The 17,812-nt window shown below is 38.2% G+C and overlaps 1 protein-coding gene across 1 annotated transcript in view; it reads left to right on the forward strand.

The window, feature by feature from the left end:
* The window catches only part of LOC141789598 (glypican-1-like), a 66,555-nt gene extending 53,329 nt beyond the window's left edge, over window positions 1–13,226 (forward strand). The window contains exons 5-10 of the mRNA XM_074669096.1: window positions 3,739–3,904; window positions 3,995–4,125; window positions 4,732–4,869; window positions 4,990–5,120; window positions 9,420–9,595; window positions 11,778–13,226. Coding sequence (XP_074525197.1) covers window positions 3,739–3,904; window positions 3,995–4,125; window positions 4,732–4,869; window positions 4,990–5,120; window positions 9,420–9,595; window positions 11,778–11,959 — 924 coding nt within the window. The 3' untranslated portion in view covers window positions 11,960–13,226. The remainder of the gene's footprint in view (window positions 1–3,738; window positions 3,905–3,994; window positions 4,126–4,731; window positions 4,870–4,989; window positions 5,121–9,419; window positions 9,596–11,777) is intronic.
* The last annotated feature ends 4,586 nt before the right edge of the window (window positions 13,227–17,812 follow it).

Below are 17,812 nucleotides of genomic sequence, written 5' to 3' on the forward strand. Positions count from 1 at the left end.
TAGAGAGGCTGACAGAAAAAGATGGATCATGTCACACAATTGGAATTTATCTAAACTGCTTTTATCCGCTCATTTACTTATCTTATAAACGGACATAGATGCAAACATGTCTAATGCAATATTTTAAATAAGATTATAAACGAGTTTTCTAGAACTTTCCCCTGACTGAGTCTAACTGTCATGAATATAAGCATCAGTATTTGTCATAATCAAACATACATGCAAAAATGTCTGATATACTGTAAAAAACTAAAATTTTATCAAGTGTTTTTGTTTTATTTTCAGTCAAAATTGTCTTGTACTGAATATGAGCCACATTGAATTGATCAGTCCAGAAAAATGACTTGTTTTAAGTTCTTTAACCTCTTCAGACCAGAGCTTTTGTCTGGTATACAGCTTTTAATTCACCTTACTATTTGGAATAAGTTAGACCTAATAAATATCACAACTAACTTGTGTTATGAGTCCTCTATTAGCTGTTTGGTTAGTTGTGTTATTGAACTTTAATACGTTCTTTTTCACTAAAATGGGTGTAATGTTGTGACTTCACCAAAAGATGATGTGGACAGTGCCCCTAAATGTGGCTAATAAGTCGAAGTTTTAAAAACTGAAGTATCATTGGTCTGAGAGGAAGAAATGTGATGTCCACATTAGGGATAGACCGATTATCGGTGCCGATATTTGGCATTTTGAGGTATATCAGCATCAGCCTTTTTTTTTTTATCCGACGGCCGATAAACAAATTCAACACTGCAATATTGCGGCTCTGATGCAGTCACTACTCAGTCCTCAACACTGTCACACCCACAGCACCATCTGGTTGGTTACAAGCAGAGCCATGGCTTGGGTAACAGCCATTCAGCAGTGCAGTTATTACAGTTATTTCAGTTACACTGAAATTTTGGAAATTCTTGTAGTAGAAAACTTTAGCTATTTATTTTTCAAATTTTTCATTTAACTTCATAAAACATGCTGCTAAGCCTGTGAGACGTTTAATAAACTCATGCTTAAAGTTATTTGAATTAAGTTAAGTGTTGGAGTTTGTATTGTTCAAAATTTTTACACCAATATTTGCATCTTGACTGCAAATTAATATCAGCTTCAAATACTCGGTTATCGGCCTCCTTGACTACAAATAATCGGTGTAGGTATCCGCCCGGAAAAATCCATACTGGTCTATCTCTAGTCCCCATATGTTGAGCTGGGTCTCAAGAGGTTAAAGACAAAAATTAAGGTCTGAATTGTTTGTAACAAATAAAAAAAATCTGCCAATGGAACAAGAAAAATTTGCTTAAAACTAGAATAATGTCTTAAAACAAGTAACTTTTCTCTTGTTCCATTTGCAGATTTTCTTTTAATTGTTACGGGCAGTTTAGACCTCATTTTTGTTTTTAAATAACTTGAAACAAGACATTTTTCCGGACTGGTCAGGTGAATGTGGCTCATATTAAGTCTAAAAAGACATTTTCCACTCAAAATAAGACAAAAACACTTGATAAGGTTTAGTGCTGCACGATTTGGGGAAAAGGTGCGATTTGCGATTAGGTGGACAATATTGCGATGGTGATTGTGCTTGCGATTTAATAAAAAAAGTTGTGTCATGATGAGTCTACAGACTTGCTTGGTTATCATGGAGAAAAATCTGAATTGCATGTGCTGACATTGCGATTGCGATTGCGATAATCGTGCAGCCCTAATAAAGTTTCATTTTTTTCCATTGTACAATATTTATAAATTGTTTTTTAGAGCTGGAGAACTTAAATGGTTTCAGTAAAAGAATAACAAAAACCACAAATGGGGAAAAAAACAAACTTGCACTTAATGGCAGCACCTGCAGCTGAATAATTTGTAGCACTGTTGTCACACTACCTAGGTTTTCCTTCTATCTAAATTCTGGCTTGTGTTGTACATCGCTTTAGACAAAAGTATCTGCTAAATAAAACTGCAGAACTGGAGGATTCTGGTATTTACAAAAGACTAGACATGTTCCTTAGATCCACTCAGCATCCCCCCAAAAAACTTCCCATTCAAAACTATCAAAACATTTAGTCTAGCTTCTCTTCAGGCCAGGCTTTGTTCTCAACAAGAACCTGGATTTCATTGTCTTCAATGACTGCTGTCTTTTAATTTCTGGGGAAATTTACTGGAAGTTTTCCTCCACTTTATTTTCTATTTATTTCTGACTAACTTTCATAAAAAGATGTGTAGCCTCACAAGAACAGAGCACAACCATGTAATTTACCTTTTTTTCCCAGGAGGCCCAAGGGAATCAAAACATGTTAACCAGAGGGATGTCAGATGGGGGTCCTAAATATTTTTAACACCATGAATACAAAAAGCAAAATTATTTTTATTTAACTAATTTATTTAATTTAGTTAATTTATTTAATTAAGTTAATTTATTTTTATTTAATTTGTTTTTATTTTTATTTAATTATTTTTACAGATTAATATTGAAATAAATGTAAAACAAAATATTTTTAAACATTTGAATTTTGATTTTTGGTCTTCCTGTAATAATAAATGACATTTGATAAATAGCTGAAAATTAAAAAAAAAAAAAAAAAAAAAACAGCTCCAAAAACTGTTTTGCTGTAACTTTTTTTCCTATGCAGGAGTCCTTTGACATCTGATAAGAGCTCAGAGCAGGAGTTCATACGCTTTAAGTCTTAAGTTGGGATCAGCTGACCTAAACACTGACCAAAACAAAGATGGCAGCCTCCTATAAGCACCCTCAGCTAACAGGAATAATTGTGTTTCCTTAAATTTATAAATAAACCATCATGGATTGTCTTTGTTTTAAAGAGACATGGTCTAGGATGTCTTAAAAAAAGATATTGATTTTTAGGAAAGCCTCTGGATGTCATAGCAACAAATGGAGAAAACACAGAGAGGCGTTGCTTTGTCCAGTTTGTAAATCAGGCGCCCCATGTACAGAGGCCACAGCCCTCATCACACTAGTTATGGATTGATTCTTGGTCTTGATGACATTTCTCTTCACATTTTATGTCTCTGTGAAGCTAATCCTGTTGAACTAAGGCAGAAATTCATAAGATTCATCTTTCAAAGGAAGAAAAAACACCTCTGCTATCCCCACGTTCAAACAGCTTTCATAATAAGTAGATTTTGCCAAGTGCTTTCAGTTTACACGGCCCAGTTTCACCAGATCTCAGACTGTTTGAGGTGTAGCTGTTACAGACGCTGTGATTGAGGCAGATAAAACCAGACCACTCCTGATTATTTTTAGACAAAACAGATTGAATGGAGGTATTTTCAGACACAAAATACCTGCAACCTGACAACAATGTCTCCCTGAATCAACAGAAAAACTGATTTTAACAGTTGATTGAATGACTTGGTGTCAAATTTCTTAATCTCTACCCTCCAACTGTTAAACTTCGGTATCGATGTGCCTTAAACTGGTGTCGTTCTGTAACCACCTGCCCTCGTTTCAGAGCTGGTTTTCAGTTTCCTTTCATCACCTCTGAGCAGGGCTGTGGTAAAATAACTCCACTGTGGAACTGGACACCTTTCAGGACTTGCCTCCACAATCAGACGCTGACAGTGAAACAGAAACCATGTACTCAATAAAGACAGACAAGAGGGCCATCACTGCGCTGCTGTGCTCACTTAAAATGAGGCAACACCGCACTCTACTGGAGGATTTTGTTATGGCTCTGCATGGTTAGAAATCTCCCTGAGGTTTGCGGTCCTGACTCCAATCTCCAACTCCTCCAGGTGTCTCTGAGTCCAGAGTGCATCAAGGCCCTGATGAAGCTGGTTTACTGTCCTCACTGTCGCGGCCTGGCCTCCGCCAAACCCTGCTCTGGTTATTGCTCCAACGTCATGAAGGGCTGCCTCGCCAACCAAGCGGACCTGGACTCTGAGTGGCAGAACCTCATCAGTAAGATTCAGACAGCAGAAACAGTCTGAAATGATCCATTTTTACTGATGGTTGTCGTCCTTTAAACGTCTTCTTCTGGTCTCTTTTTAGACACGATGATCCAGGTGGCTTCTAGTTTCAGCGTAGAGCCCAGTCTGGACGTGGTTCTCTCCTCCATCCCTGCTCATATCTACGAGGCTGTTCGCTTCCTGCAGGAGAATATGGAAACAGTCACGGCTAAGGTGAGACGAAGGTTTTTACACTCAAACATGTCGTCCTGATCCAGAGATGGACTTAAAGGATCCTAACGGAGCATTCACCTCCAGAACACCTGAGTCAGACGATACGGGCTCAACTTCTCCCCACTAACTTTATTTTTATAGGTGTTGTAGTTTTATGGATGTATCCTTCAAATGTGTCTGGGCAGAATTAATGAGCAGCTAGCCTCCAATAATATTTATTGATCTATATATCAGCAGTATTTTATTGGACAGGCTGAAAGTGAAGCACTTTACAGTCTCGGCTGGGTCCTCAATGCCAAGCTGAACTGTGAATTTCCTCAGAGTAAAATTAAATTCTGACTCTCTTTAAATCCATTTACATTAAGTCTTTCTTGTTAATCTAGCGTGAAATACAAGCTACACTTTCCCTGCTTCAGTATTTGTGTTAATGCTGAAATAATCCAGATTAAACATCCTCAGTTTGAGAGCAGACGTGTAGACTTTATTCCTTGATTCTCTGGCGACATCTAGTGGACGATTGTTGTTCCGACACATGTTGCAACTTTGAGTTTGAGTGCAACATCAGTTTCTTAAGTGTGGATTTATTTCCTGTGTTGATGTTTGCAGGTGTACCAGACGTGTGGAAATCCAGGTGAACCAGGAACAGGAAGTCCCGCCTCTAATGACCCGAAGAAGAAGAGCGGCTCTCTGACCGCGTCTGAGTACAAACCATCTCCAACTGCTGGACTCAGACTGGAGATGCAGGTGTGGAAAGGAAGAAAATAGAGGAGAAATCATCTTTAATCCAGTTTAAAAACCCACTCTGAGCTGTTTGGGATCAGGCGCTCAGGGTTTTGACTCGGCTGTCATGGTCTCTGTCCTCAGGTGTCCGATCTGTCCAGCAAACTAAGGGAGATGCGGCAGTACTGGATCCAGCTCCCTTTGGCTCTCTGCAGCAAACTGTCAGCAGGAAGCGGTGGACAGGATAAATGCTGGAACGGCATCACTAAAGCCAGGTGAGGAAGAGGGACACTGCAGTTTCCATCTGCATATGATCTTTATTTTTATAATAATAATAATAATAATAATAATAGTAATGCAATACATTTTATTATTAGAGTACTTTTCAAGAACTCAAAGACGCTTTACAGGGTAAAAGATGATAAAGTGCAAATTAAAAACAAATATACAAAATAGTGAAATAGTACAATACAAGTATAGAAACACAAACAAACACAGTTAGAAAGTGCATGGAGAAAGCAAGATCAAGAAGGTTCTAGCTAGTATATGTTTGTTTGAGAGAGATTAAAAGTTGGACGCAGAGTAGCATTGGTGGGTTTTCAGTTTAGCCTTAAAGGGTTTGGTGCTTGCTCCTAGGAATGGTCAAGAAGTTTGGATCTGAGGAGGAGAGGGTGGAGGACAGGGTGTGAGGGTGGAGCATGTCTTTAAGATAAGAGGGGGCCTGATTCATTCATTCATTCATTCATTCAGTTTCTGAACTGCTTATCCTGTTCAGGGTCGCAGGTGGCTGGAGCCTATCCCTACTGTCATTGGGCGAGAGGCGAGGTACACCCTGGACTGGTCGCCAGTCAATCGCAGGGCTGACACAGAGACAGACAACCATTTACACACACACTCACACCTATGGACAATTTAGGGGCTGTTAACACGACGACAGTTTTTGGGTAAAACGCAAAAGTTTTGTTGCGTTTCGGCCTCGTATTTACACAGAAATGGCATTTTAGCTGACCTACAAGCAAACTTTCTAAATCATGAAAATCTGATATTTAACTCAAATTTCTGAACTTCCTGTTTGGATTTTCTGTTTTGGGATGATAGTTACGCACAAAAAAATGCAGGCATGTGGCTCGAAGTAGCCTAAGGGGCTGTGTTTTTCTCACCTAGGGGGCGCTGTGGAACATGAACTGACACAAAAACATCGTAGTCAAACATTTTTCTCCTTGAAAGAAGTTTGTATGGAATTTTGTGAGTTTTAGAGTATGTTGAAGTCAACAGTAAGAGCAGAAGACAGAGAGAGATTTCCCCTGACTTTAGATAAATCTGCTTTCTTCATTTGCGTCCTTTGTCATATCACCAACAAACTCTTTCCAACAATCTGTTTCTCCCCCCACAAACTGGAAACAGCGATGTATGGAAATTTATTCCAAGGTGCTGACATTTCTTTCACGTACAGCGTTTTACAGGCCTGTGGAGATTCACATCCTGCAGCACCAGCATTCACGACCGCACACTCACACAGGCCTTCCCTCCCTGAAGCCGTGTGTAAATGGATTATAGAACAATTTGATGCTGCCCTGATATGTAGACGTGTTATATCACCCCCTCCTGCTCATACCCAACATGTTTAAAGGCGCTGGATTACTGCCAACTGATGAGATTCATGCCGCGCTGAAAGCTGAGGATAAACGACAGTCAAAAGGCATGTAACACAGGTTTATACTCTGAGTGTGTGCGTGTGTGTGTTTATGTGAATGTGTGTGACAGAAATGGGAGAAGGGCTGTGAAATATGGATGACTTGCTGACGGTGTGTGACAGATTAAGGAAATATAAAATGTGTGTGACGCAGAAAGTGAGTTATTATAGTTTGAATCTCCACAGCGCCCTCTTGTGGAGGGTAATAAATGTCACATATGAGATACAACTCTAATCAATTCTCCAATTTAAAGCTGGAATAAAAAGAAGAGTGAGGAGTTTAAAGAGGGTTATGTGAAATTTCAGGAAACATCTAAAGAATAAATTTAATCTAACCCCTGAGGATGAAACGTAGTGTGTGTGTCTGTGTGTGTGTCTGTGTGTGTGTGTGTGTGTGGTTGTAGATCTCATATCCTGCCAGCTGTGATCACGTCTCATGTTGGGTCTGATTGGTAAGAGGAACCTGACTCGTACATTTGTGGTTAACGACAAAACAAAAGCTTTTAACACTGAAGAATATCAACTTCATTTGTCAAACTTTACATGAATCAAGGAGTTGGGACTTGACAAGTGAAATGTTAGGCTCCGTTGCCAACAGCGTGGTGTTGGTCCCGGTGATGGGCGTCAGGAGGTTGGTGTCAGAGTGATGCTAAAGGATATCTGCTTTGTAGGTGATGAGCAGGATCTGATTCAGAGGCTGAGTAATCAGGCAGTTGAGTTTTGGATGAACTGAAGATTTCAAAGGTCGGTGGAGGAGAGGCCATAAAGAATGTTATGCATTAGTCCAGTCTGGAGCAGTGAGGATTTCAGTTTTGGATGGGCCAGACAAATTATGTCTGGGCCTTAAAGTGATACCTATTGCAAGGTTTAGGGCAGAAATTACCCCTACAGCAGTGTTTTTGTGAAGCAGAAGCCCAGAGCGCACACACAAAATACCCCCTCCCTGCTCCTCTGCAGGTTTCCTCTGCACTCAGACAGGGCCATATTTTACTTGACCAAATAAACAGACTCCCACCGAAAAACTCTATCGGTGTGCATTCACGCTTTATTTAGAGAATTTTCAGCATGTTTTTTTCACACAAAAACACCGCTAAATAAGGCTCTAGTTCTCATCGTGTCTGTTCGTCCTGGCAGACTACCTGCGTTTGTTTATATCTGGCACGCCGCGCATGCGGACTGATACACTAAGCGGCGAGCGCCTCGTAGCCAGCTGTGGCTCTGCAGCGGAGGTAGCGCCGTTTTACGACGCAATGAGAACTAGAGTCTTATTTAGCAGTGTTGTTGTGTGAAAGTAACGTGCTGAAAATTCTCTAAATAAAGCGTGAATGCAGACCGATATCAGATTTTTTCAGTGGGAGTCCGTTTATTTGTGTTTTTGGTCAAGTAAAAAATTGGCCATTTCTGAGTGCAGAGGAAACCTGCAGATGAGCAGGGAGGGGGTGTTTAGTGCGAGCGCTCTGGGCTTCTGCTGCACAGAAACATTGCTGTAGGGGTAATTTCTGCCCTAAACCTTGTGATAGGACCCAACTTGTTCCATCCCGGAGGATCACTTTAAGTTACACAAGTTTGTGGATCAGTCCTATTGAGGTAGTGGCCTGCAGGCCCAAAAGCAACCCCCCAGTGGCCCGAGAGCAGCTGCCAAGTGATTGGGATTTGGGTCAGATAAGAAAAACATCTTTTACTAATTCTGACAAGTTCTTACAAAAATTCCAATATTATTATTACAAATATGGCCCATTGATTGATCAGTGCTGATTTCCTTAATTTTAGGGGATCTGTGATCAGCCCATCCTTACATGTGAAACTGATCTTATAAACCTCCAGGAAGGTCTGACAGCCAGTCGTTGTTGCTTTTTGCTCTGAGACCTAAATCTCAGGACACTTCATTGGTTGTTTATGTTAAAACTTAAAGATTAGTATCGTTCAATGATTTTTGATGAAATAGAATTGGAACATTGAAGGTATATGATCTCAGTTATATAAGATAAAAAATAAAAACCGGTATCGGCCCAAATCTGTATCAGCAGGTCAGGCTTTTTACCCCTAATTAGCAGTCCTACACAGGTGAAAATTGCATTTCTCTCCCTACCTTAAAATGAAAAATCAGCCTGGAAAATCACTAGTTTAATCCTGCATGAACTGGAAAGTATTAATTTACCTGATGTTTGTTTAATTGAACTTAGGGTGATTTCAATTTTGAGTTTGCACTATGGAATGAAAGAGCAGTTAAAGCCAGTTTTAAAGTTGCCTAAGTCACTTTATTCTTTAATGTTTCATGATTGACACACTATGTTCTCTGAATGTCAACAGTCATCCACTGTGAAGGCCTTTTTGGTTGAAGTGATTGGTGGTTGACAGAATGGAGGGAGTGATGTTTTTTTTTTGGAGATATAGATCTGGGTATCGTCAGCATAGTGGTGTAATTAGAGTCTGACACTGTTTCCCATTGGCAGAGAAGAGTTGGTAAATTTTTCATGGGTAAAACGCACAGAATGAGATCAGATGAATCTTAAAGTCCAGACGTGTCTCAGGAGGTCTGAATCGTTAGTGTGTGCTTGTCAGTGAGGGTCCTCACAGCTGCAGACAAACAGAGCTTCTGTGTGTTTGTTCACGTCTGTGTGCTGACCAGGCGCTGTCAGCACAAAATGCCACGTCTAATTTACAAGACTGAGCACAGCCGGGAACACTTGCAGAGTGAGTGCATGCATGTTTACAAGTAAACAAATTTATTCCCACACAGCCATGATTCAAAACAACGACCCCGTCAACAAGCAGCAGCTTCTCCCTGTGCAGCCAGACTGAAGCGTCACTGCTGATACATGATGTGTTCACGTGAATGTGAAAAATACTCATCATCTGATCCATTATCTGTGTCACTAAGGTACCTGCCAGAGGTGATGGGTGACGGTTTGGCCAATCAGATCAACAACCCTGAGGTGGAGCTCGACATCACGAAGCCAGACATGGTGATCCGGCAGCAGATCATGCAACTGAAGATCATGAGCAACAGACTGAACAATGCTCTGCAGGGGAACGACGTGGACTTCCAGGATGCAAGTGAGTCCCTTTCTAATTTAATATAATTAAGAGTTATGAATGTTTGAATCAATGTTGATGCTTTGAATGACAAATATGTTTTTGAATAAATGAAAGCTTTTATCTGCTTTGACCGCAAGAGGAAAAATTAGAGGGTCTGTAGCTCTTTATAGAGCCCGGTGTAGCACCGGTGCTACAATTTGCATATTAATTTGTGGTTGGCTGTAAATTTAAAACCTCATAAGATTGGTTGTTTTTTTTTTTGTAAAATCTGTGTAGTTACACAAACATTTTATATTTTCAGGGTGTCTCAGAGCGCTTTTTTTTGTAATACCCAAAAGAAGGCACATAACAAAAATCTTTAGAAACAAGACCACAGGTATTTTCAGCACTTCCTACATGGAAATCAACATTTGTGTTCCTCTGTTTTAAAATTTCAACTTGGTAAAAATGTTTTTCTTTTATTTTTAAACACTTTTTATGGATGACAGTGGGTTTGTGCATAAATTATGTGTGTTTATAAGTATCTGGCACACTTATAAATTAGATTGAACTATTGAAAATAGATTGTTTTGATCCTCTTTCCAAACTTTGCACTGTTATTTAGTTTTGTTTTTGACAACTAAATATTGCAAATTGATTATATCTCAAAAAGTGAGTCATGTACAGACTCCAACTAAATTTCCTGAGGTTCCCATGGGTATTTTGCAACTTTTACAAGTTTAAGGGATAGTGCTGTGCAATTTCTGTATTTTGGAATGTGTGGGGAGCAAATAAAAAGAAAATAAATTTTCATATTTTTTTTAAGATTTATCACACTTTATTTAAAGATATTTTTTGGGGGGCTTTTTCATGCCTTTAATGCGATAGTAGAGGACAGCACATGGAGTGAGAGTGGGGAGGGACATGCAGGAAAGAGGCCTCGGGCTGAAATCAAATCCAACACTTTTAAGCTATTTATGGTAGTAGTAAAGAGGTAAGTCATTATCACTGCAAAAAACTGAAATCTTGTAAAGTGTTTTTGTCTTACTTTACTTAAAAAATGTCTTACTACACTCGATATGAGCGACATTCACCTGACCAGTCCAGGAAAATGTCTTGTTTTAAATTATTTAAAGACAAAATGAGATCTGAATTGCTTGTAACAAGAAAAAGAAACTGCCAATGGAACAATACAAATTTGCTTGAAACTTGAATAATGTAAGAACTTATAGAACGTATTAATAAGTTTTAAGTTATTAATGATTAATAAGTAACTTTTCATCATTTGGCAGATTTTTTTATAGTTGTTACAAGCAATTCAGACCTCATTTTTGTCTTTAGATAACTTGAAATAAGACATTTTTCTGGACTGGTCAGGTGAATGTGGCTCATATTTAAGTATAAAAAGACATTTTCTACAGAAAATAAGACAAAAAACACTTGATAAGATTTCAGTTTTTGCAGTGTATCATTAAAACTTGGGACATAAGGGTTAAATTGGTGAAAAGCAAATAGAAATACTCCAATAAATTGCACTAAGGTATGTAAAAATGTAAGAATATGTCCTGGCAGAAATGCACAATGGCAGGTCTTAAAGGGTTTAAAGTCAGTGAGGTATGTCTGTGAGTCAATTGGACACATTAAATAATCTCAATTTACAGTATTTCAGTTTGATTTATTATCTGATTCTGAACAATGTTTTATTTTGAAAAAAGACCAGATTCTCTCCGTCATACCTGTTTATGAGTCATTCTTGACCCCAAACGCCCAAGTTAGCACAATGGGTAAAAAATAAACATCTTTGGAAAGTTTCTTTAGGGTAAAAGAGCCAGTGAAGAGACAGAAGAGCCGGTCCGTGAAAATATTGTCTGACATTAGACGGAATATTTTTGTCAAAATTTGTGTCATTCTTTGCAACAACTGATCAGATATTTTGTTGAATGTGTATTTTTCATTACTTTGGGCTCTGGAGTGGAGGTCAGAGTTAAAATCAACAGGATTGATCCTCCGAGGATTATGATACCAAATACATCCTATAATAATACAGAGTTGTTTCAAGTTGAAACAAGTGACATTTATTGTTTGATGTTTAGAAACTGGTCAATTGTTGCTTTAAAATTTGTCTTATATCGATTAGAAGATAGTTTTTATATAATGTTAAAAAACACTGTGCTTGTACCTTTAAGAGTACATTTCCTTTTCTCTCCCATGACCTCCTCAGGCGATGACATCAGCGGCTCAGGCAGCGGCATGTGTGCTGGTGGTCACTGCGCGCGCAGACCAGGATTATACGCCCTCTCACCTGACGACAGCAAACCCCGGAGCACAGCGACGCCTCAACCCCGCCTCCACCGTCTCCTCCCACTCCTGCTCCCATTGGCCGTCCTCCTGCTCCAGCGATGATGGCCCCCCGCCTCCTCCAATCAGACTCTGGAGTTTTGAGTTTGGAGAACACAGGGACGGACTACGAGGGGGATCGGAACTTTGCCAAAAAGAAAAAAAAAACTTTTTAAGGAAAGAATGAACATTTCCTTTGACCAAGAGCAGCAAAAATTGACGATTTTCTTTATTTTATTTTGCTCCGTTTTTTTCGTCGTAGTTTGATTCAGTTTGTTGAGCTGGTTTCAATGGATGCTTGCGAAGAAGACACCTGGAAGAGGATGGAGATGAAGAGGACAATGACATGAAGAGACTGTTGATGAAGATGATGATGATGAGGATGGTGACATGATTTATTGACTATCAGGTCTGATGAGCTCTGATACGGTGCGTTCAACAAGGCTTTTTTAAGATCTGTTTCATTTTTTATCGAGGTTGTCTACCTTAACAAACATTGTGTGAGTTGTAAATGTTTGTGTACATTAGCAAAAAAAACCTGGCACCATACTGAGCCATGAATGTACAGTATAAGACTAATATTGGCGACAAATTTCCCCGATTTCTGTGATGTAGTCATCAAGATGTTTTTGATGTGTGTGTCAGCATAAACGGTACATTTCATTACGTAGGATTTGTTGGAAATGTTGCAGATGGTTACCGCACTCCTGAAATGTTTGAGATGTTGTGATTGAAAGATTTTACCTCACTTCTACTGTAAACAACCATTTCAAAAAGAGGAAAAACAAATCAACACTTTCATAAAGAAATAAGCGTCAGAGAGAACTAAAAAATGAGAATTAGTCCGACTTTTTTGGGTTGCAGTTATCACAGAAACCTCCACAGGAAACATTTCATGACGCAGCGACTCTGAAGAGGAACTCCTTGTTGAACGCACACCTGCGTTAAAGTGGAATGAAGACTCAGAAGAGATATACAGCAGGTCAAACCAAAGCACTTATTACACATACACTTTTTTTTTTTACATTAACACAAGTCTTAACCTTTCGCCAGGATGTGTAAGCGTGAAAGTGAAGACAGAGTTTTTGTACATACAGAACAGGACGTTCTACATCTGGTGATATCTCATTATCTCCGCATGCCTTTCTTTCAGTCTACTCAGCCGTACCGGTACATACGAGACTCCTGGTTCACACAAGTCTCCTACACATATACACATTACACACTGGGGTTGTGTATCAAGCTGATTTTTTATTCATCAGTGTATGTAATCACACATTTCATTCATTAAACTCTGTTTGATTGTTGCAGTGGATTTTTTATCAACACTTTCATTGTGATTAGATGAAAAGTACACGCTGGTGGTGGTGGCTCAAAGAGAAACTGGTGTTATGCTCTGCAATGCAGCAAAAGTGGGAATCTGTTTTTTATGATGCATGGCTCACACAGGGGATTACAGTCCGGATATCTCTGCCTCCAGGGCTTCAATTTCCAACATTTAAAGCTTCGCTAGAGGCGAGCTGATACACTGGTCAGTTTGACTGCCCGTTTCTGGTTTCCAAGCTGGACTATCTCAATAACTGCAGCTGGATGGATGTGAAATTATGTGGAAAAATTCATGTTTCAGAGAAAATGAGTGGTTGATTTTAGTGAATGTCTGAAAAGTATTCCAGGTGGGGCTGTGCTGTGCCAGTTTTTCACAACCATCCCACTATGATTGACACAAATTCCCTCCAAAAGATACACAACAGAATACTGCACACACATATATTACACATACGTGTGTTTCTGCTGAAAAGCTTACATAACTGACATACAAAGCGTTGTGTAAGAAGAACATGTGTGTCTCTGTGTCGTCTTATTCAAAGAGGAATTTTGCCCTTCTGTCTTTCTGGTTAGATTTCAATGTCTGGATCAGGGGTCTGCAACCTTTACTTTCAAAAGCGCCATTTTGCCTCAGCTCACCTAGATGAAAGTCCTTCAAGAGCCACAAAATGTGGTTTATCTTCACGATAAAGACAAAAAAAGTTAATAAAATTCTGAGCAAAGTAAAATCTAGTGAATAATTAAACAAGATTTGAAAAAAAAAAGAAAGAAGAAAGAGCTGTGCCACTGATTGGGTAGGCTCACGGTCCTAATATCCTCTGAATGGCTGAGTTAAGAAAAAATTAACCCCCCATACAGCGTGTGCAGATAGTAAAATTAGCGACTCAGACAGGAGATGTGTTTCGATCCAGGCTGTAAATAGGTTAATTTCTGCTTTGAAATTAGCTTTTTTTGGCTTGGTGTGTATGTGACTTAGCACTTTCGCATTGTATCATAGTCTTTGCCTTTCTGTCTTTCTGGTTAGCTTTAGCTGGTTAGTTTCAGGGTCCATCATTGTGAATGCTATCAGACTTCAACCACAGAGACTAACCAAATTTAATCGAAGGGCAAATTCAGAACTGCGCCTCTGGGATTATTTTTGATGACACTGATTGGATAAATTGACGTTACTACGCAGGTATCTTGCCCCAGCAACAGTCCCTTATTGGCTAATGCTTGTGTCCTACAGTTCCAATGAACATTAAGAAATTTATAAATGTACGTCTAGATACATTTATAAAACATATTTATTTATTTATTTCAATTTAAGTTTCTTAAAACAAGAAACATAAAAAATAGAAACAAACTCTCCACCAGGGAGGGGGGCGCCCTCTACTGGCCAGCTGCCATGGATGATGGCCCTGGAGTGTGTGATAAAAAACACAACAACCCATAACAACCCCAAAAAAAACAGGTGACACAAAAAAATAAAGAAAAAAAAGGAAATGCAAACACCAAAAAAATTGAAATTTTTTCTTTTCAATTTTTTGTGTTTTGCACTTCGGGGCCACCATAGTTGTCTTAAAAAGCTGTGACAGCATCCATGAAAAGTCGAACACAAGACTAACCAAAGAATTTTTGAGGATCATTTCACCTATAAAAAGATGCTTGACAACAAACAGGATTAGTCTGTGTAGCCCTTCGTGATTTTTGCTAATTATCAAGAGTTAGCATGCTTACAGGGTGAACTACGAAGTGACCTAGGTAAACAAACAGATTAGCATTGATTATTCATTTTGTCTATGTGTGCTAAATAAATAAACTTAACTTTTCAAAACTATAACTAAACTATTTAATTTATATATATATATATATATATATATATATATATATATATATATATATATATATATATATATATATATATATATCTGCAACACTGTCTGGCTGTTAATTCAAAACTGGGGATTTTTTTTGTTCTGTGTTATGTAAAAAAACAATAAAAAATACCTTGTTCAAAAATTTTTTTTTCTAAACTAAACTTAAAGTATAGGTAGAGGGATGGAGAGATGCTAGCTATGATGATTGCAAACTTGTTAGCAGGCTAACATTTAGCCCACAGCACATGACACCTCAGCACAGTAAGCCACTGGTCTGGCTGGAAACTGTCAGTGCTTTCAAACTATTTTGCAAGTCCACAAAATTTGTAAAAAGATAACTTTTTATCAGGGTAGCACCTCTGAAAAGCCATTCATCCATTCATAAACTAAAGTAATGCAGCTACCATCATTAGCTCTTGTTAGCAGCGTTTGAGTGCGTCACTGTTATCTCTAAGTGGAACATCCTTGTTTCCTTTTTTTGAGAAACAGCTCGACGTGTCAGCTCCTTCACAGTCATAAATAAACATATGGCTCTTTGAAACAAGCGGTGACAAGCCTCGTGTGGAAATAAGGAGTCCTGATGTGTGTAGGGATCAAAATCCTGCACCAGTCAGGGGGTTTGAAGTTGATGAATGATTTATTCTCCTCATGAATAGAACAAAATAAAACAGAACAGCAGGCGCGCACACTGGCACAAGGAGTCACAAGCTTTTAGATTCAGTTTGTGGTGTCTTAAAAGCTTCAGGGTGCAGGGTTCACATTTCATATCTCAGATTTGGTGTTTTATACATGAGCACGACTGAGGAGACCTGATCTGAAACATCTGTTCAATATCTTCTCCCACTTTACATGTCTGTAAAAACTGCCTCATCTGGAAATTATGGATGATTTGGGGTAAAGGGAAGAATCATCAAGTCATTCAAAAAGACTGACATGTCTTGATTTCCTCTGACAGATATCAACATATCTGGTTAAAGGAGGATGTTAATGACACAAATCTCCAAGACAACGCTGAAAACGACCAAGGGGACCAGGTTGGACTGCAGCTAGAGTTTGATTCTGACCTCCAGCCCTTCACTTCCTGTTATCACCGGTTTTCTCCATCCAGTCCAGGGAGGGAGGACAGGGCTGGGCTCGCTTCAGGGTGTGCTCAAGGCAACTTGTGATTGACGTGTTTCCACCACTGTGACCTGTCAGTTAGCTATAGATCAAACATACAGGATGTCTATATGTAGGATGCAGCTGGGTCACACACAGTCAATAATGATCTGTGCTTCATCTCCAGCTTTGCAGTGAATCCTGAGCTGTACTGTTTGTATGTCAGTTGTTGAGAAAGTAGTCAAAGTCGTCAGTTGTCAAAACTAAAACCCATCCACATTGTCTTTAAATCCTCAGAGATGGGGTTTACAAAGAGACATTAACCTCTCTGAAGGTGTGGGTTAGCAACACATGATACCATGTTAGCTTGATTTCAAAACGGATCACTTGAGAAGAGATTTTTAGAAGGAGAAGCAGGTGGAAGGGAAAAAAGATGGCAGTAGTACCTGGTTTGTACTGGTGCATCACCAGAGTTGTGCTTTGTGCTTTTATTGTGTTGATTCAAAGTTGTACAAAAGTAGTTATTTAAAATTTTTTTAAAACAAAAGTCCAGAATAAGTCTTGTTGTTGCTCTGTATTTGGACTTGATTAAAATTTGAGGACTTTTAGTTATCAGGAGTTTAAAATCAGTCAGCTTTTATTTATGTAGCACCTTTAATACAAATAAAAAAAAAGTATCAAGTGCTTTAATTATTAAAAAAAAAGAAAAGAAAAACAAAACAAACAACCCTCCCAAAATATCAAATTAGATTAATTATATCTATATATGTATGGTTAAAAATAAACGTTTTTAGTGAGAGTACTATGTCCTAAAAACAATTAAAGTAAAAAAAAAAAAAAAAAAAAAAAAAAAAAAAAAAAAAAAAAATATATATATATATATATATATATATATATATATATATATATATATATATATATATATATATATATATATATATATATATATATATATATATATATATAAATAATAAAATGAATAAATAATAATAATAATTGAAGTTAATAAAAAAAGGTAAGGGCAAAGGTTTATGATGTATAAAAGCACTAAAAATACCAATAAGCTACAAAAAAATAGATAAATAAAAATAAATGTAAAAATAAATGAATAAAAAGGGTTTTAAATGAGATGAGTCACTAAACATTGCAATAACAGAATATCAAAGTGGTATTAATTTATTAAATATTAGAAAAAAAATCCAACTCATAATGATTATATTAATAATGATATGCTTAACATTAAGTAGTCAAAACAGTAAAAAAAAAAAAAAAAAAACCACCAGAAAAAAACAAAAAACAAATAGAAACAAAAAAAAATAAATAAGAGGAGAGAGCCAGACATTTTAAAATAGAAGGATTAAATAGATCGTTCTTTCGTTTCCGTTGTTGTCATTAGAGCAACACGTTTTTTCCCTCAGGGAGACTAAATAAACATCAGCCAATTATCTGTTTGGCTGCTTTTCTACAGACTGACCGCTGGGTGTCGCTGTCTCCCCACACACCTGGAGCCATTGGGCAATCAGCTTGGGTCAGGCTGAAAAAGGACGGGTGATTGGTTTGTGATCCGCCATCCTCGTCCCTGATTGGTCAGAAAGGTGTGAGCGAGAAGTGGCTGAGAGCAGGGAGAGAAAGCGGA

Source organism: Halichoeres trimaculatus, unplaced genomic scaffold (genome assembly GCF_033239565.1).
Source record: "Halichoeres trimaculatus isolate MK-OKI-2021-1 unplaced genomic scaffold, fHalTri1.1 fHalTri1_scaffold_4, whole genome shotgun sequence".
NCBI classification, from domain to species: Eukaryota; Metazoa; Chordata; class Actinopteri; order Labriformes; family Labridae; genus Halichoeres; species Halichoeres trimaculatus.